The sequence below is a fragment of the Crinia signifera genome, chromosome 3 (genome assembly GCF_055691185.1).
Source record: "Crinia signifera chromosome 3, ASM5569118v1, whole genome shotgun sequence".
Lineage (NCBI taxonomy): Eukaryota > Metazoa > Chordata > Amphibia > Anura > Myobatrachidae > Crinia > Crinia signifera.
In genome coordinates this window covers 192,604,709-192,625,536 of record NC_139219.1, presented here as the reverse complement: position 1 = coordinate 192,625,536, position 20,828 = coordinate 192,604,709, and the positions used below count along the sequence as shown (strand labels likewise).

The 20,828-nt window shown below is 42.1% G+C and overlaps 1 protein-coding gene across 3 annotated transcripts in view; it reads left to right on the top strand.

The window, feature by feature from the left end:
• LOC146064079 (uncharacterized) overlaps positions 1-20,828 on the top strand; it is a 251,126-nt gene that overhangs the window by 131,489 nt on the left and 98,809 nt on the right. For all 3 annotated transcript variants that reach the window (XR_014471743.1, XM_083177154.1, XM_083177153.1), the window contains exons 56-68: positions 1,112-1,176; positions 1,915-2,121; positions 2,704-2,854; positions 3,991-4,105; positions 4,193-4,291; positions 4,544-4,644; positions 9,218-9,367; positions 12,601-12,675; positions 13,700-13,870; positions 15,310-15,462; positions 16,826-16,930; positions 18,006-18,172; positions 18,731-18,917. Coding sequence is in view for 2 of the 3 variants with exons in the window: in XM_083177154.1 (XP_083033280.1) it covers positions 1,112-1,176; positions 1,915-2,121; positions 2,704-2,854; positions 3,991-4,105; positions 4,193-4,291; positions 4,544-4,644; positions 9,218-9,367; positions 12,601-12,675; positions 13,700-13,870; positions 15,310-15,462; positions 16,826-16,930; positions 18,006-18,172; positions 18,731-18,917 (1,746 nt within the window). In the remaining variant the exon portion in view is untranslated. The remainder of the gene's footprint in view (positions 1-1,111; positions 1,177-1,914; positions 2,122-2,703; positions 2,855-3,990; positions 4,106-4,192; positions 4,292-4,543; positions 4,645-9,217; positions 9,368-12,600; positions 12,676-13,699; positions 13,871-15,309; positions 15,463-16,825; positions 16,931-18,005; positions 18,173-18,730; positions 18,918-20,828) is intronic.

Below are 20,828 nucleotides of genomic sequence, written 5' to 3'. Positions count from 1 at the left end.
CACGCAGCAGGCTCGGTGCCTCGCTATGCTCGGCACACTAATTTATTCTCCCTCCGGGGGTGTCCACGACAGGAGAAAGTGTCGGGATTTCGGCAATCGGGATTCTGAACGCCGGGATCCCGACCGCCGGGATTTATACTGCATCCCTCAAAAACATGTACAGCTAATTAAAGACCCTTGAATATACAGGTATAATATATATATATATATAGTGCAGAACCAGATGGGCGTCACTCCGGGTCTCATGCAAAAAGTTGATACTTTAATGTGTTAAAACAGTCAACGCTGTTTCGGGATTACTCCCATCGTCAGGACCAATAGGTCCTGATGACGGGAGTAGTCCCGAAACGGCGTTGACCGTTTTAACACATTAAAGTATCAACTTTTTGCATGAGACCCAGAGTGACGCACATCTGTTCCTGCACTGTATTGGTGGTATACTCACCTTGGGAAGGCACCCGGGCAGTTCAGAGAGAAAAAAGCGGCACTCAGGGAGACTTCATAAGCAGTGAATGTAGAAATTGTTTATTCCGACTTATATTTCGGCCCTGACAAATATATATATATATATATATATATATATATATATATATATATATTTGTATACACAAAGCTATCCACAAAAAATCAGGGACTGTGCCAGGTCTAATAATCATGTATATATGTATTTCTGAAATGGTATCCACTATAACAGACAGGAGACCAGCACAAGTCCAGTTCATGTATAATTCAGATAAATGCATATTTATTCCCAAGAAATATGCTTTCCATACATCATCTTGTCATTTACATAGAAAAAGTGACACCTCAACGTCCGTTTTGGTGCTTTTCCACCTTTGTCAAGAGGGGACCCTCTTTATTATATTTATGAAGGTTGCAAGACATTTTTCACGATAGTGCTGTGCTTTTATCTACCCTCCCCATTCAAACATGTACCTGGGTTCATGTTTAAATTAACAATTTTCAGTACATCATAAACATTTTATTTTGTGGAACAGAATTTTTTTCACTGTATTAAACTATTTCTAATTATACTCACTTTTGCATCTTGTTTGTTACATATATCTAATATTTATATACTTAATTTTTTCTATGTTTTTTATTTTTAAAGGTTCTTTCAAAAGCTTTCTACAGGACTTTAGATCCAGTCTTCAGTCTTATTCTTCATGATGCCAAGTAATACACTTATATTTTCTTTCTTTTATTTTCAATACATGATTTAAAAAGCATATTGTATAAAGCTTCTATAATAATAAATTCCACAATATCTGTTTCAGTGCGAAAGCAGAGGATATAAATGTTAAACTCAGGTTCAATTGGATCAGACCCCATTACAGTACAGGCAATAAAAAAAAATAAAAAATGTTGTATGTATGGTTCTCTGTAACTACCATCAGTAGTAGTGTATACACGTGCATACTTGCTTTGACCACCATTCTTTGGGCAAGGTGGCTCATTCAACTACTGTCTCTCTTGCCATAGGTTACCATTCCCAATAGCAAATGCTGGAAAACATGTTAAAAACCCCCAAAACAATTTATGACCATTTTTGTGTCAACCATTGTCATGTCAACCTTTTGTACCTATTGACCGGGTTAGTTGTTCCCTAGTAAACTCATATATGTATTCTGCCAATGTCAATGATTATTTAGCCCTGTTCCAAGACCTCCCTGGAGTCAATATTGCCAGTATGTAGCATGAAATAGAGCTCTTGTATTAAATATGTCAACATATAAAAGTGGTAAAAATCAGCAACAAATTTATTAATTTAGTTTAAAGAACCACTCTAGTTTACTAGGTTTTGTACAGCTATAGTATGCTACTATCTTCATGTCATGCTAAGAAAGAAGTAATCGATTTCTGATATCTTCATACATTTTACATTGACAGTATAGCAATGTGTTTTCCTTCCAGGCCACTTGTTCCAGTTACAGAGGTTGGCCTGTTCCGTTCTTGCACACACCTCCTGACAGTTATGTTGAATGATAAGGCTCAGAGTATTGGGGGACAGTTGCATATTGAGAGGCTTTTCATCTTCTGCCTTATCTGGTCAGTAGGAGCACTCATTGAGAGTTCAGAAAGGCCCAAGTTCAGTGAGCTGTTGAAGGTCTACACTTCAGTGTAAGTGGCCAATGCCCTTTGTATTATGTGTCATACCAACAGTATCTTACTCTTCTGAAAATTGTATTAAAAAAGAAAAATGAAATATTGATAATGATTATATAACTATATTGCATGCATCTTGTGCTGGAACTAGCCCTCTTTAGGGTTGAGGGAAAATGCCTCCTCTTTTTAACCCATAAGGGCCCCATACACCTGCGATCACAATTAATTGCTTCTCAGATCCAGTGATTTTTTCCCTAGGAAAAATTGTTTCTTCAATCTATCTGACTTGCCCACACACTACAGATTTGTTTCAGTGATCGGCAGATTTGTCCTGTTAGAATGCCCACACATACAAAAATGAATCTCCAATAAAACCAGATTTTTAAACATGTTTAAAAATCTGATTTAGCAATCAATTGGCGATCTCTATTAATTTATGATTGGGATTGCCAAAATGGGGAGCCCACACATTAAAGATTAATTGTTACAATCATCTCCAGAACGGAGGATTGTCACAATTAATTGCTGATGTATGGGGCCCATTAGTCTATGAACATGTGAGACCTGGTTGGATGATGTTTTGTCTTTGGAGTACAGATTGCCAGATGATGAACACGAGATTTCTGTCTTTGACTATTACCTTGATGAGTCAGGAGAGTGGGACACGTGGCAGTCTCGTTTACCAGACATCTCATATATTGGGAACACAGACATCATGGGAGAAGCATTTATAGAAACAAAAGACACGGTGAGTTACTATCTATTTCTGAATTTCATCTTCAGTACTGTACTTGAGTGATTGCCGCGATCATGAGCCAATTCCCCCATTTTCATCACTATGGCGGCATGCCCAGCATGCATAATGCTGTCTTACAGTAAGACAGCATTATGCAAGCCAGTGACCCCTGATAGTTCCACTGCACCAACACCACCACTGCATGTACATAATCCGTGTGTATATTCCACTACCACCATTATATGTAGAATAAGAAGTGCGTACTCAAACCTGTCACATGCCACCTGCTCTCCCCTATACATTCCTGGCTGGATCTGGTACATCATACATCAAATACTGCACTGTCATCGTCTTAGATTTTTCTTCCTGGTTAATAAACTAATAAGACCTGATTAGCTAATCTACTGTGTGCACTAACCTCCAACACACATTGCCGCCAAATCTACCATCTGCAGGATCTTATAGTAAGAACTACTTACAGTATGCTCACCATGCTACCACTTACTTGATAATAATCTGCTACATTGTAGCATTTCTGTCTGCCCAATCTTCCTTATTTTAATATGATCTGAAAATAAGTTGATTCTATAATAGTTGCCAGGGTCTTTTTAGGAGAGGAGAGGGCCTGCATGAAGCCTACACTGTGGGCATCCTCATCTTTGGCAGCAGTAGACTCTGGCATTATGCTAATATATGTGCATGCACCAGTCTACGGGAACATGGCACTCTCGCCTTGTTTCCAGGGACATCTCCATTGCGCATGCACAAATCACATTTAGAACTGTCTGCGGTGGCCATTTTCAAAGTGATTTGTGTCTGCAGTGCCGAGAGATCATGGGATTTTGGAGGGATAAGTATAATGTATGGGTGCAGGGTGTGTGGTGTTGGCCCGCAGTGGACCTGGGGGCCCGTGTGCACAGCACACGTTGCACCCATTATAGAAACGCCTATTATGGTTGCATTACATTTCACTGTGGCAAAAATTGCATCACCTGTTAAGAGGTAAATGAAGTGTGTAATTCATGCTGAACAATACATATTACTGTAGTAATATAATCTATTTTGTATAATGCAGTGCATACAAGAATTGTACTGTTTCACTGTAAGGTGCATGCTATTACATAATCTGTTGTTTTTGTATTTGATAGATTATAGTTCGCACTTTTTTAGAATATGCCAGCATGGGATCCCAACACATCTTATTAACTGGACCTCCTGGCTGTGGGAAGACAGCACTAATGAATGACTTTATCTCCACCCAAGGTACCGTATGTGAGACCTTGTAGTAAACCCGTTCCCTTCTCTTCCTGCTAAGAGGCACTGAGAGAGATTCTTACTTTGTCATTTCAGACCGGGCACGGACAGTGCATAAAGGATTGGTGTTTTCAGGATCCACAAAAGCCAAAGATCTACAGGAACTCCTTCAGCAAAATATAGCCCACAGGCATGGTTGGTAATGGCTTATAGTGCTATTCCTCTCACACTACATTTTCTCTTTACGAGACCTATTAGTTGTTAGAAACTTGAGCTTGATACATAAAAGATGTCTTCCATTATACAGTGTATTGGACTGTATGTCTATGTGCATCCTGCGCCTTTATCTGAAGACACTTTATAAATGTTAAGAATTATTCAAAAGGGACAGGGAAAGGCAGAGCAGTGTTATACTATTGAAATGAAACCAGGCACATTGTGTTTCAGGCTTCCTATATGGTGCTAGAGATGGAAAAACTCTGCAGTTGTTCATTGATGATCTCAATCTTCCTACACCAGATGAGAATGGAGTGCAGTGCTGTAATGAGGTGAAATGTTTAAGTTATATTTCAAGTTGTTTAATAGATGCTTTAATATGATTTGACCTATTATTAGAACCCAGGCAAATCAAACTTAATGCTAATTAACCTTAAAAATTATTATTTTTTAATATTCATTCCAAACATTTTGTTGTATAATTTTGGAATGAATACATAATTTGCTCTTCCCCAGTGAAATCCTGACTTCTGGACAACATGCATTAGGTCAACAGTCAAAAGGTTGACCACTATTGGTCAACATGCATTAGTTCGACATGGACAATATGTTGACACAAAAAAAGGTTAATATTTGTGTAATAGTCAACACATTAAAATGCAGACACAAGTTTTTAAACGTTTCATTGATTTGAACTTTTTTTAACATTTGAACTAAAATTAGAAATGAGCGAAGCAAAAGCATGAGCAAATGTAAGGCCATTTGTTCGAAAGAAAATAAATTTTTGCTAATGTAACTTATTTATTATTAATATTTATATTATATTTATTATATAATATTATTGTATTGATATTTATTTCCCCTTTCTCTTTTTATTTATTTCTTTATTTTTCTAAATTTCAGTCAATAAATTTGTTTATGTTTTATATGTTAATCTGTGTATCAGAAAATTTAATAAAAATCACTCAATGTAAGGTTACATTAAACTAATTGGGTTCGATGTGTTCATATTTAAAGCTAGCCATACACTACTGCAATGTCTCGCAGCAGTCTATAGCAATCTGATCCCCCTTGAGCAGCCTGAAACTTTGCCGAGTAGCAGGATAGCATCCACGATACATCACATGCAGTCCGTTCACATGTGATGGGATTTATGTAGCGCACTTTCTCCAACAGGACTCAAGGAGCATTACAGACATTAAAACAATACACATAATACATAGGATTTGGGGAGTACAGCAATAGATAAGTCACACAGACATAAACTAAAGCTTTGAGAGCACAGTAGGCACAATGTAGTGATGGTGCAGGCATTTTAGATAGTATCTTCTGTAAGTTGTGTATTCCACCCTAACAAGGTACCAGGTGAATCAGCCATCTTAGGTGCACTGCGTGGAGATTACCCTGGGTGGAGTAGCTTACCCCTAGAAGAAATAACACAAAATGAAGTGATTGCCATGTAGGGTAAGGTCCCAATAAGACAGTCAGGTCCATGTATTTTTCATTTCATCCACAAGTGTACCAGATGAGGCACCCATGTTGGGTACACACTGTGGGAGGTGAGCCATATAAAGGCCCAATGCATATATGGGAAAGCAGGTGCTTGTGTAGTAGTATGATATACAGTGTATGGAAACATCCATGTGAAGCCCATCCTGCCCATGGAGGAACCATCTGAGGCAACCAGCTGGGGTGCACTGCGTAGGTCATTCAGGGTGTTCAACCTGTGGAGGTACACAGCACATGGTGGGGTATAAATACACTGTTGGCCCACGAAAGGGGGATAATTTTGTAACCATTATTTTGATAAGGTCATAAATGTCCTGGTCTCATGGGAGCAGTATAGGTGGGTGTGAGAGAGTGGGGGGCACATTTACATATGCTGGAAGTGTTGCTACATATGTTTGTCCTGTTGCTCTCCCCCCACAGCTCCCAGCTCACCATGGGGTTTATTCTAGTTCATTCTTTCTGACAAAATCCTTCTTAGAGGGACAAAACCATGTGCACTGCAGGGGGGCAGATGTAACATGTGCAGATAGAATTAGATTTGGGGGTACTTATGAGTTATCTGGGCGCCCGATTTTTTGATTGTATTCCTTAAGTTAAGGCATACAATCAGATGCGATGCGATATCGCATCGCATCGCATGCGACCATCGGATGCGATGACCCGATTTTTCCATAGGAATCAATGTTAAAATGGACAGAGTCCATTTTAACATGGAATTCAATGGGAAAAAGGGGTCCTCTTCATACCCCTACTATCCAAGTGGGCATGGAGTTGGATATAAACCTGTGGCGAGCGTAGCGAGCCACCGAGCCGGAAGCGTGGCGAGCGAAGCGAGCCCCGCGAGGGGACGGTATTCTGTGTCCCCTCGCGGGGCTCGCTACGCTCGCCACAGGTTTATATCCAACTCCATGCCCACTTGGATAGTAGGGGTATGAAAAGGACCCCTTTTTCCCATTGAATTCCATGTTAAAATGGACTCTGTCCATTTTAACATTGATTCCTATGGAAAAATCGGGTCATCGCATCGCATCGCATCCGATGGTCGCATGCGATGCGATGCGATGTGCCCGATCCGACCCGATTTAGAAATCGGGCGCCCGGATAACTCATAAGTACCGATTTGGGTGAGTTATTTGGTTTCTGTGCAGGGAAAATACTGGCTGCTTTATTTTACACTGCAATATAGATCTCACTTTGAAGAAAAACCCCACCCAAATCTAATTCTCTCTGCACAAGTTACATCTGCCCCACCCGCAGTGCACATGGTTTTGTCTATCTAAGAAGGATTTTGTCAGAAAGAATGAACTAGAATAAACCCCTATGAGGGGTAGGCCTGGGAACAGTCCTGGTGTTCTTATGTAGGGGTGTTGGGCCTGGTCCAGGTGTTCTCATGGTAAAGGTGAGGAGAGGCCACATAATGATCCTGAGTTTTGTGGTTGTAATGCAGTCCTTCTGTAGTAATGCTGGTTTGTTATTTGCCTTCTGTTCAATGACCGTATAACGCTGCTATTGATTTTAAGATGACACTTTATATACTAGACATACTAGCGTCCAAACCTATACTGATAAAATAAGGTTACAAAAATATGTCCATCCTGAATACTACCCAACCCAGTAAACCCTTCCAGCAAAATATGCTAATTTAGTCTAACAAATGTTAGGTCAGTAACACTAGCCCTGTACTTCAGAGTTCTTAACATAGCACAGATATAAAACCCCAATGACAGTGTTTTGCAATCTGATCCATGCAATGGAATCACTACTATATATATACAAAAACACCGGTTTGCAACATTATCTAATATAATATCAGTACAAAGAGCTGCAATAGTCTGCAGTAGTATTCTGTATAGGGATTAGCAAATAAAATATCTGTACAAACAGCTGTGACAGACATGTTTTACTGACTGTTCACATTAACTAGTATCGCATGCAACCTTGTTTCCCGCCTCCGGATGCATTGGATCAGATGTCAAACACATCTGATTTTGTCTCATTTCACCCGATTTATCGCCCCGATTCATTGGAATTGGATGATTTTGGCCCAAATCGCAGTAGTGTATGGGGGCCTTGACTAATAGACACCAAGGTACTTGTGTAGTTTCACGGCGCCAGCATGGCACCTAGCGTCTGAGTCCCTTTGCGGGGCTCGCTTCGCTCGCCCACGCTGCGGGCTCGGTGGCTCGCTACGCTCGCCACGCTATCTAAAATCGACTCCATGCCAACGTGGATAGTGGGGGTATGAACTATCCACGTTGGCATGGAGTTAAGTTACTTTATTTTAGATAGTTTGGCGAGCGTACCCAACCCGGAAGTAGCACGGCGCCATGCTGGCGCCTTGAAACTACACAAGAACCGACACCAAAAAAAGTTTTAAAAAACCCAAGTCAACCTTTTCATGTGGCAACCATTTGTGTGTCAATCTTTTGCTTGTGGCAACCTTTTTTTTTACATGTCAACATTGGGGGTTGACTTAGACACAACATAATTACTGTCAACAGTGTACTCCATACTTCCCACTATCTTTCTTCCCTAAAGGATACTATACTTGACATGTTTACGGACTATTCACATTAACTAGTTCCAAACAAGAGATTATCATACTCACAGCAAGCTGTCATGACCCAAGCTGTGCTGCAGAACAGAGCAGTGAAGCTCTGATGATAAGGATAGGGACATCACTTGTTTCACTTTGTCCTCTGATCCACTGGGGTATGATAGCAGATCAGAGATGATGCAGTAGGACTGGTATTTATCATCATTGTACTGGAATGCATAGTTCTGTGGAAGAGGCGTCAGCAGTGATCACAGTGGAAGCAACCGATGCCGGACGTTTCCCCACCAAAGCAAATGTGGGAAAAATATTAAGTATCCCCGAATGTAATACATGCATGAAGGTAGTCAGAGTCCTTTAGGATCCAGGTGCCGTATGCATTGCACAAGTATAAAGAGTCAGCATGGATGGCGTGAACAGACTAATTGCTTGAACTTGAACACAAGCAACACACATATCATCCTTGGATTGAATAGCCTGTAGGGTTCTGATGTTTGATAGAGACCATCCATGGAAGTATAGTATGGATGGCCACCCCTATTATGTATCATGCAAGAAACACAGGAAATTGCAGCCACAGGTAGATAATGGGGACATGGATCCCCACAAGGGAGAATAGCTCCTGTAATTTGAGATCCGGGCTGTCTGACATTTAACAGTGAGGATTCCGATGTCATATAGTGACCATTGGAATCCCGATTGTTGGGAGGTCATTCAGTATTCAGTGGAAATGCAGCATTTGTGCACATTTTTGCACAATCATAATTGTTCCTTTTTTAGTAATTATTTATGCATGTATAATATATAAATAAGTAATGGACTGATAATCTCATCTACTGTAGCTACTAAGAATGCTTCTTGATGATAATGTTCTGGTGGGCCTACACAAACCATTCGAGTGGCAGACATTGGAAGGACTCCTGGTGAAAGCAGCAATGGGCCTACCCAAATATGGCAATAGTACAGAGAGAACTGCAGCTCAGCGGCTACTGGTGAGTCTAATAAAGTGTTGTGAAGAAGAATGGGTTCAACACAAATGCTTTGAAGGTATTCTGGTCAGGGTTATTTCAGAACTTCAACCAATTACAGAGAAAGAATGTGCCTGGAATCCATTATATCATTCACTATCTCTCTGACATTACACTGCAGCTCACTTAAATACTGTATGTTTAATTACCCCTCCAGTCTATTACAGTCAAATTCAATGAATGGGGCAAATATCACTGTTAGGTTAGTTTTGCTAATTTGCACAAGTACACACACACACACACACACACACACACACAGTGATGCAGAGTTTTGGGGGCATCCAGTGCCAGATTAAGCCTTTGGGGGGCCCGGGGCACTTTAGACAGGGGGGCCCCCTTGCACTTGTCATTACTGGCCGCAAACTGCATGGGGGGATATTACACTGTTAAAACACAGAGTAAAGGCAGTATAAACTTGGTCAATGGGTAACTTCAGGGTATATATTTATACACACACACACACACACACACACACACATACACACACACACATACATACATACCACATGAAAAGCCCGTGTTTGTCCCTCTGCACCTTACTCTGTAGGAGACCTCACAGTCCCAGTGCTGCCTCTAATTAAAAACCCTCCCATGACTAGGCTGCTGCTGCTGTTATCCATGGGCCTGAGAAGCCTGTAATGAGCTCCACTAATCAGAGCTCAGCACAAACGTCTCAGCCTCTGCCCTCTGGTGCAAAGTGTCATGGGACTTAGTCAACTCCCAGTAATGCACTGCACACTTGGCTCCCAATGCTCAGCACCATTAATCATTGTCACATTGGCAGATAGGTGAAGCTGCAGCACTACCCCACTCCTATGCACAAAACCTTTAGCTAAAAAAATAATAATTTTTTTTTATGAAAAATTCATGCCAACCACAGGGGGGCCCAGGGGCACTGACCCCTTGTGCCCCAATTATAATCCGGCCCTGGGGGCATCGAAACGGCGTTGGTAAAGCCTTGATAATGGGGCATGTCTAAAGTGTTTGCAGGGCAGGCCGCTGCAGCTGCATGACATCACACACAGCCACTGCTACCCAAAACATGGTGGCCCAGTGCCTGCCTTTAGAGATTCTGTAGGCTGCGCAGGCATGGGGCTACCCTAAAGATGCGACCGTTTCACAGTTTTGCGATGCGACTACAAGATATTGCCATTGCATCATGTGAAAAGACCCAGCATGCTGGGCCGCCTTGCCCTAATACTGGACAGTCCCCCGCATGCTAGCAGTGGGAGTTTTATTTTGCAGATTTTCACAACTCAGGCTGAATCAGGCCCAATACTGTATGTTTTATTGGCACCCAACACAGGTCTGAAAGATGACATTTTAGCTGTGATCCTACCTCATCATGGGTGGTGTATAGAGGGTGGGTTTTCGGGAAGAGTTGCGCCGTGGACTTTATAAGGTAACCCTGCTGTAATGAGTGTAGAGGTATACTACCATTACCTCTTACTGAAGCTAGTCTGGGGGGGGGGTTACACCTTACGGTGTACACTCTGCGCTAAGGGTATACCTTTTAGAAATGTTTGTAAAGATTCTCTATCCACAATAATAATGCAGTCACCACTGTTGGAATATGTTGAAAAACCAATAATTTTTTATTTTAAAAGGTACATGAGTATTCTTAATTTAATAACAGAACAAAGGCTATAATTGATAGTTTAAAAGGCATAAATTACCTTAGTAAAATTAATGTTAAAAAATGAACGTAGATAACCATTATTATTATGTGTTCATTTTTTAACATTAATTTTTCTAAGGTAATTTATGCCTTTTAAACTATCAATTATAGCCTTTGTTCTGTTATTAAATTAAGAACACTCATGTGCCTTTTAAAATAAAAAATTATTGGTTTTTCAACATATTCCAACAGTGGTGCCTGCATTATTATTGGTGATAGAGAATCTTTACAAACATTTCTAAAAGGTATACCCTTAGCGCAGAGTGTACACCGTAAGGTGTAACCCCCCCTCATCATGGGTGGGATGTTCTAAAATCTGCCACCCTACATCACCCTTCTCTGCCAGGTACCACATTCTTAGTAATTCACTCTGACAAATGTGGTGCGGTTCTGGCACTGGACTTCTGGGTCTGAGACCCGATAGTCCCTCTACGCATGCGCAGAGTGCAGGGCCGGCCGTGGACCATGCTGGGAGTGATCTGTTACAGTTCCTCACACAGCGCTGTGGTAAAACGCCCATAGGCTTCTATAGGGAATCGTTAGCAAAAAATGACCATCCCACCGCAGTGCTGACCAGGCGGAGGGGCATTAGAACATATGGAAATGCGGCAAAAACCTGATAACTGGGTTTTTAGCCACATTTCTGTTTAAGAGCATCCCGCCCCTTCTCTGTGTACAGATCTACCTATCCATACACGTATTCTGTGCCATTGTATCACTTACACACTGCTATCGCTGATGGAAAACCTGCTGCAAATGCACAAATTAGTGCAGGAGGGACAGAAATAGAGTGGGATGCACTTAAGGAAAAATGCGGTAAAACCCTGTTATCAGGTTTTTACCGCATTTTGGTATGCAGGAAAAACCTGCGAAGCCAAAAGCTGGCAATACCCCACAGAAGCCTATGGGCTTTTTACCGCGTCCTGGACGCTCACTTGTGTCCGGGCAGCACAGTGCTGTGTTGCCCGGACCAGTGACCTCCTCCCTGCACTGTACATCCCCTTCCAGGTGCAGGGAGGAGGTGGATACCGCTTGCCCTTTGCGATACTAATTGCATATGTTAGAGCATATGCGATTAGTATTGCTGTGGTAGCCGGCGGAGGGGGGTGAAGTGGGGCAGTAGATCCCACAGTAAAATAAGTTTTAATTCATATATAACTTGTAAATGCTGGACGATTAACAAAATTGCCATTTTGCATACGGTCTCAGTTGTGCATTTTAATGAAGCCAAATTGTGTCTGTGACATATTGCGGTATATAATCACTATGCTGAAATATGTACACCACATGGATGAACATAACACTCGTACACACCTGGCAGATAAGAGAAACACTACATGATTTTACTAAAACAATATCCTCCACATTTCAAGTAACATAAACAAAGCAAGATAAATCCTTACATAATGCTGACATAAATGTATTTAAAATACTTCTATGTTTTTATTGTATTTATTGCTCTCAGTCACAATACAATTGTTCTTGAATTGCCATTAACCAATGACTGTTATATCCTCAGCGTCATTTCTCCATATTTCATCTTCCGGATCTAGAGGGTTCCCAGCTGCAGCAAGTCATTTTCTCTGTACTAGAAGTAAGGCAAACACCAATGTGGCTCATTCATGGATACACTTGCAATGATCGCCTGTAAGAAAGACAAAGGGCCTGATTCAGTCCCGCTCACTAATCAGCATTTTTTTCTCTCCTTAGGGAGCGGGTAAATGCTGCCCGCTGGGGTGGGTAAATGCCACCTGCCAATGGATGTTTATGCTTACACATCCATTCGTATGCGGGCGTATAGACTTTTTCCCCGTTCGCAAATAAATGTCAGTCTAGGCTGACTTCTATTTGCCTTGGAAATGGCCGACAATGGGGCTGGCACTGACGTCATGTCAGCACCAGTTTTGCCACACCTGGGGATGTTTTTATGGGCATGCCCATGAAATGCTGGGTGTCCCCATTCATGCCTGACGATTATGAATGTCGCCAAAGGCGTTCGCACTTCGGGTCTGCACATGCGTATATTCTCTGATGCACGCACAGACCCGAAACATCAGTCCCCGCAGTGAATTTGCAGGTAAACCTGAATCAGGCCCAAAGTCGAATTGGATCGCACCATAGGGTCTTATTTTGCTAAGGTATTCGGTCACTGTGTAGACTGTGTAGGTCAACCACTAATGGTCAACAGTAATTAGGTTGACATACCCAAGGTAGACATTGACAAAAGGTCGACACAAGCTTATGGTCGACATAGACAACAAAAAACTTGGAAAACTCATGTCAAACTTATTCATGTCGACCATGTCTGTCGACAATAAGCTTGTGTCAACCTTTTGTCAATGTCGACCTTGGGTATGTGGACCATGTTAAGGTGTTGACCTAATGACTGTCAACACAGGCATTGTCTACCATTTATACTGTGTAACCTTTAGCTAAATATCTATGGCCACTATTGCCTGTGAGTAAGCTGGGAGTTTGCTAACATTGGACTATCTTGGAATGAATTGTGAGAATCTAATTGTGTGGGTAATTTAACATAGAACTTACATGATATACAACATGCATTGGTAATGGATTTTATAGTGCACATCAATCAAAATAAACTTTTTACAATGCAGGCAAACATGGGCGATAAGGATGGCCTCTCATTGCAAGAAGAACTTCAGACGTCTCTGGCCAAAGCCTCATGCCATGTTTTGGAATGTGTGAAGAAAGTGTTAGTTCCATCTTCAACTCCAGGCAGACAGCACTATCAGTTCTCTTTAAGAGAGATCAGCAGAGTGTTCCAGGTAATGCTCAGGAACATGCATCTAATATGTGACTTTGAGTGGGGATTATTAGAAAATGTCGACATGAGTTTTCTCATTTTTGTGGCAATGTTGACACCTGTCTGCATGGATCCCCAATTAATGTAATGCTTCAGACCTAGTGCCTCGCTTGAAAAAATCCACAAAATTAAAGAAATTGAGAAAAATTAATGTCGGCTGTTGCATGTGTCTACCTTTATTATGTTGACCTTTTGACCCTGTCGACCTATTGACTGTCTATCTAGACACTGTAGATCTATCACCGAGAACCAGTGGCTTTGGCTTTGACATGTGACATGTTACAAACACTGTAGATCTGGAGTACAGTTTGTGATTTGTCTGAAATGACAGATGCTGAGATAGTTACTCTGATTATAATAACCGTGAGAGTCGACCACGGGGTCTATGTACTAAGCCTTGTAGAGAGATAAAGTACTAACCAATCAGCCTAGCTGCCATGTTACAGACTGTTTTGAAAATTGTCAGGAGCCAGTTGGTTGGTACTGTATATCCCATTCCCTTTTTCTTTCCCCAGTGCTTAGTAAATAAACCCCTGAAGCTGGTCATACACTATACAACTTTTCATCCAGCTAGTAACTGAATGATACTAAATGATCAGGAACTGTGTCTCCATCTTTTTAATGATATTCTTTGGTTATATAATATGTAAATGTGTGTGTGTGTGCGCACAGGGTATGCAGGTGTCATGTAAAAGATTCCTTGTTCTTTTGGTTCTACCTCATGCATATCCAAACCATGTTGGTGGTGTCCCCTCTATGGTTCCACCAGTCAGTGCTGGCAAAGCCTAGCTCTGGTAACCCCAAGAGCCGAGGTCCCCCTGTGCTGGTTTCCCTTTAATTTTGGGGTAACCAGCACTTTTGTTCATGGTTTTTTTAAATATACAGACAGAGGTAGGTGGATTGTGTCTGCCTACATCTGACCTTAAACTTGTTCAGCTGTGGGGAAAGCTTCCCTACACTGAACAATAATTGTTCTGGTTAAAATCCATCTGGTGGAGTTTAGTTTAGCAAACTTATTGGAATTACCATTTTCTGACATTTGTGCACATTTTTTTTCAACCAGATAAATATTTCTTGTTTCCTCATGCGTTGTACATTAGAAATGTAATGGACATAGAGATAATTAATGACTATGTGCATCACCTATAAAATTGAGTAGTCCTTTCCCACTTGCTGAAAACAGAGCATTCTAAGTATTTTGTGGTACCTAATCTGTGTCAGTGAAATACTGCTTGCATTTACGGTTTAACATGACCAAAATAGTCCTGACTATAGTGAAAAAGGACCACGTTTCATGCCTATCTTGTACACTGTACAATTTATTACATAGAAATCACATCACAAAGTGCTATTATGTGGTATAAAACATGAATTTACATAGTCACTTTAATTATTTTGCAGTCTCTTCGGAAGCTATCAAATGAAGACCGCGAGGACCGTAGCACTGTTGTATCATACTGGCAGCATGAAGTTCATTGTGTTATTCTTGAAAGGCTGTCCCGACATGCTGACATTAATTGGTTGAACTCAGAATTGACTAAAACAATCAAAGAGGTATAAATGGGATTATCTTATTTTTGAGCATAGACAGCACTGGCACCATGGTACAATTACATACCCTCCAACATCTGAAGGGCAGAAATCGGAACACATGCGAGAAGGGGACGTGACCATGAGAAAAGTGGATGTGGTAATGGGTTAAGTGGGCGTGGTCACGTCCCCTTTCCAAATATGTTCTGCTACTGAGCATTTTTTTCCAAGATGCCTCCCACCCTCCACATCCACTGCATGCACAGCAATTACCCCGCAGGCACTGTGTTTAGTTTAGACCCACCACAGAGATGATAATTTACAATTGAGGACTCACTGACAGGCTGCGCGGCCACTCCCGAGTCCCCTCACCTCAAGTCCAACTCCCGCGTCCCGCCACAGAGAAATCTTGCTGCAGACAGAGCCGTCTGAGGCACCTGGAAATTTGAGAAAGTGCATGCAAGCACCAGGGGCATCTGAGACGACATCTTGTAGGACAGCCCCAGAGCGACAGAGCTGCGCTCCATGGGCCACGTGACATCATGACGCGACGCTCGAGCCCAGGCCACAATGCACCCCCGGTACAATCAGTACTTTTTTTTTTAGCCCGTACAGACCGTTAAAAAAGGTACTGTACCGGCTAAATCGGTGCAGTTGGAGGGTATGCAATTATAGAAGCAATTGTTATTTAAAGCTGTATTACCCGCTTATTGTTAAGCCTTACTATCATGCTTCTTTTGGACACCTGAAGGGTTTCCCATGCAGCCATTTTTCCCAGGTTCCTCGAATTTTTTATAAAATAGAAGTGACAAATCATTTGAATTCGTAGCCTGTAGGGTGTAGGAGTGTTGGACCAATAGAAAGCCACAATCTCATTGACCACAAGCAGCATCTAATTGGTCTTCCCACTACCACAATCTATAGCATGGACAGCACAGTGTACTTAGTGGTTATAATTACATCCACACAGCACTGACGTCTTGAGTTCGATAACACCAAGGCCCATCTGTGAGTGGTTTATATGTTCCTCCCATGTTTGGATGAGTTTCCTTTGGGTACTTTAGTTTTCTTACACAATACAAAAACATACTAGTAGGTTTATTGAATTTTGACAAAAAACCTGACTGCAATAAGTGTGCGTACACATGGTAGGTAATATAGATTGTAAACTCCACAGAGGCAGGGACTGATCATAAACATTTACCAATTTACCTTCACATGGAGGAAGTGGGGATGGGCTGAAAAACTAAAAGGTTGAGGCATTCTGCTATAACAAGAGGGGCTATGATAGGAAGTATATTATTGGTTTTCACCAGAACTTGCAGTAATGACTAATGAAAAATGACCTAGTTCAATACACATTGTAGTTTTCTTTCTTTGCAATCAGTATTTTCCAGATGTAGAGTCATCTTCCCTTCAAAGAATATTTACAACTTTTCCACTGGAAATGAAGTTTTCTCATCAACTCCACACAGATAACAGGAGTATCAAGGTAACATCCCACACTGATGACGGTGTCATCATTGACTCCTCCCTCTCTTTCACCCCCCACATTCGTGCTCTCTCACAGTCTTGCCGCTTTCACCTACGCAACATCTCACGCATCAGACCATTCCTCTCCACTGACGCGACCAAAATTCTCATTCACTCTCTTGTCATCTCCCGCCTTGACTACTGCAACATCCTTCTCTCTGGGCTACCTCTCACCCGCCTCGCACCTCTCCAATCCATTCTTAACGCTGCTGCTAGGCTCATCTTCCTCTCCCGCCGCTCTTCCTCCACCTCCCCCCTCTGTCTATCTCTTCACTGGCTCCCCATTCCTTTCCGAGTTCTCTTTAAACTCCTCACCACCACCTACAAGGCTCTCTCCTCCTCCACAGCTCCCTACCTCTCTTCACTGATCTCTATCCACACTCCCTCCCGTCCTCTTCGCTCCATCGCTGACCGCCGACTGACCTCTCACCTAATCACCTTCTCCCACTCCCGTGTCCAAGACTTCTCTCGCGCTGCCCCCCTGCACTGGAACAACCTCCCGCCACCCATCAGGCAATCTGATTCCCTTACCTCCTTCAAGCGCTCCCTCAAAACCCACTTTTTTCGACTAGCCTATCCATCCTCCTAACTTCTTTTTATCCTCCTATCCTTCCTCCGTTCCCCTCCGTTCCTACTTATCCTATTGTATTTCGTTCGTCCACCCACCTATTTTTAGTATGTTAACTCTTATGAGTAGGGTCCTCCTTCCTCACGTACTCACCCTACCTCTTTACCTCACCTGTGCTCCTGTCCTGTTCTTCCCTTCCTCTACTTCATCTTCAGTCTCCTCGACAATTTTGACACCTACTTCTGAACTGATGCTGATTTTAGTTCTACCAGCTATACCCCTATTTATACTGTATTTTTCAACACACCCTGTACGTTACCTTGTAATTTGTTTTTTTGTTTGCTATGTACGGGCTGCGGACACTTTGCGGCGCCTTATAAATAAACGTACTACTACTACTGTACTGTGTGTGCATTGAATGCATTTTCTGTTATAATGATTACTTAGACTGCCTACATGCCCCTAGGTTTCACTGCAATCTCTTGATAAATTGGATTATGTGCAAAATTTCCTGAAGACCATTCTGCAGCATTACAATGAGGAGCTTGGCAACCAAAAGCTCCATATTGAATTATCAGAGAACGCTGTAATGCAAATAATCCGTATACACAGAGTCTTGTCTTGTGAGAATGGGTAATGTATGAGAATATCACACTCTTATTCACCCCACATATAGGGCCTGGGTACAGTATATAGAGTTAGATGTAAGCCCAACTGTTCAACTGCCTGACAGTTGCTATTCTGACCAATAGGGGCTATTTTCTCCCTCGTGGGGGTCCCCATAGAGGGGGAATAGAACCTGTGGCGAGTGAAACAAGACACCAAGCCTGCAATGGGGCTTTTTTGCCCTCCCCCTGTCAGAATACCGGCGGTCAGGATTCCGATCTCGGTATACTGAACACCGGGATCCCAACCATCGAGGAGTCATACCGCACCCAATGTAACTCCAACTGCCATGTGTAGCCCAATAATGTCCACGTTCAGTGTGCAGTATTCATCACTCGTGGCATTACGGTTTCACTGAAAAAAAAATTGGTATAATTTATATCAACTAATAAGATTATTTTATTTTGTTTAAAATGAGAAAAATTTTAAAAATGTCTGCGTTCTTTGCTAAGAGATAGACAACTGATTTGTAAACACATTTTCATAAATGTCTCTCATTGTTACTAATAATTTTTGTGATTGTAGTGGAAACGCTTTGTTGGTTGGATGCGTAGGATCCCACCTTTCTACCCTAGTAAAGCTAGCCCTCTACGTGGCTAACATACCACTGCATGCAGTCGATACATCTGGGCACAACAACTTCATGAACAGTCTGAAATCCGCCCTCCAGATCTCAGCTGTTGATGGAAGACCGACAGCCATTCTCTTAACTGTAAGTTTACAATGTCCGTACTATAGTCCCTAGGGTTGAGTAGCACACGTTCCTAAGGACTTCAGGTAAATTATACTTACTGAGAACATAGAACAGCAAAGCATTGTCTGTTTCATCCACTCAATTGAAACGTAATCTTATGATGTTGTCAGACAAGGGTTTAATTACAATTATCCTTAATTATCTTAATTATTATCCTTATTGCAGCCACTGTGACGCTTTGTAAGGAACAATTGGCTGACTTGTTTTTAGAAATGACTGAGCTCTGTTACCATAGCATTTATCAGTGTCTGCTATGAGCAATCCTGCTATGATTACAGTCCAGATAAAAGGCCAACTCACTTGTCTGCTATTAGGTTATTAGTCACAAATACAGAATGCATTAATCGGCGTTGTAACAAAAAGTCATTGTTTCCAGTCTTTTTATGTTAATGTCTGAATCACCAATATATACCAGGCCATGTTCCAAACCTATTAATGCTGTTCATGAAAGAAACATTTTAATGGAACACTTTTTCCTTACTAGAATAGTAAGAACAAAGCCTTTTCAAATGGTCAAAATGGCCCTTATTCTGATCGGTGCGGATTTCTCCGCATGCGTACGTCCCGCCGATGGTGATCGTCTGCGCATGTGCAGAGGTCACTCTGCGCATGTGCAGGCGATTTCGCCGCACGTATTCTTGACACGCCGCACAGGGGGCGTAGAGGGGCGTGAGGGGCTACTTAGCCTCATTACCCTATGCATACGCCCCGCGTTTCATGGGCCTTCCCATGCAAACGCGGGGCGTATGCATGGTAATGAGGCCGTGACGCGTGTGTAGGGGGCGGGCATCTGACATCGCCGGATGTCAGCTGCCCGCCCCCATACATGATTTCACACGGACAAGTGTCCGTGTGGTCTTGTGTGGCGGGACCTGGTGGAGCGTGCGGCCCTGCATTCGATGTTCGGCGACCATCGAATGCAGGGGCTGCTCCCAAGACGGAGGAGGCGTATCCCCGTCCACTTTCATGCGGATCGCCACATATCCGCGTACGGACGGAGGTGGCGATCCGTATGGAAGGCGGGGATTCGCCTGCACGGTCGTGGCCGCATATTCCTGATCGGGCCGCACCGATCAGAATAAGGCCCAATATTCTGAAAGATCCTGTACGTAGTGTAGCATTTGTAATATACACTGTAGCTTAAGCCCATGCTTGTTTCATTTTTCCTCTGTTAATATTTTGTAACCGTAGTTGGAACACTATTTATAACACATTATGTGGATGAAAGAGCTTAAAATGAAAGTTTTAAAATAGATCGCTTTCAATTTTTACAAAGAAGCATTATATATATATATATGTTCATACTCTATACTGAAATGTGCGTATAATGAAAGTATTGCCATGAGCCTGAGCTGGCTTAACACTTGAGGCTGTGGACTTGGGTGCAGGTCATGTGTACCTGGTAGTCCGTTAAGCTACAGAGTGCATGTCTCGTTCTAGCTTTTATAAGGCTCTGGCTGCTAAGACAAAGCCTCTGTGATTTCCTCCCCAAGTTTTATTCGGTAGTGTGTTATTCTTAGCATTGGCTAGTTTTAGAATGGCAGATCAACAATCCGAGTGCAGTAGTTGTACCACTCAAACAGGGGTAGCTTCATCAACCTTACAGGGTGGTAGTCAAGATCAAAGCTTGAGTTGGATACCCTTTGTGTTGTGCTTGTTTTTGTTGTTTGGTACCCATGGCAGTATCTGCCAGCATTGTATTATATTGTTTGGTTGTGGTACATTGTTGGGTTGCACTGATTCTGACTGTCTCTTTCATTGCCACCATACAATTTTTCCTTTAATGTTATAAATCAGCGGTTCTCAAACTGCGGGTCTCGACTTTTTCACCATGGGGTCGCGACTCCATGTTGCTGACCATCAGGCTGA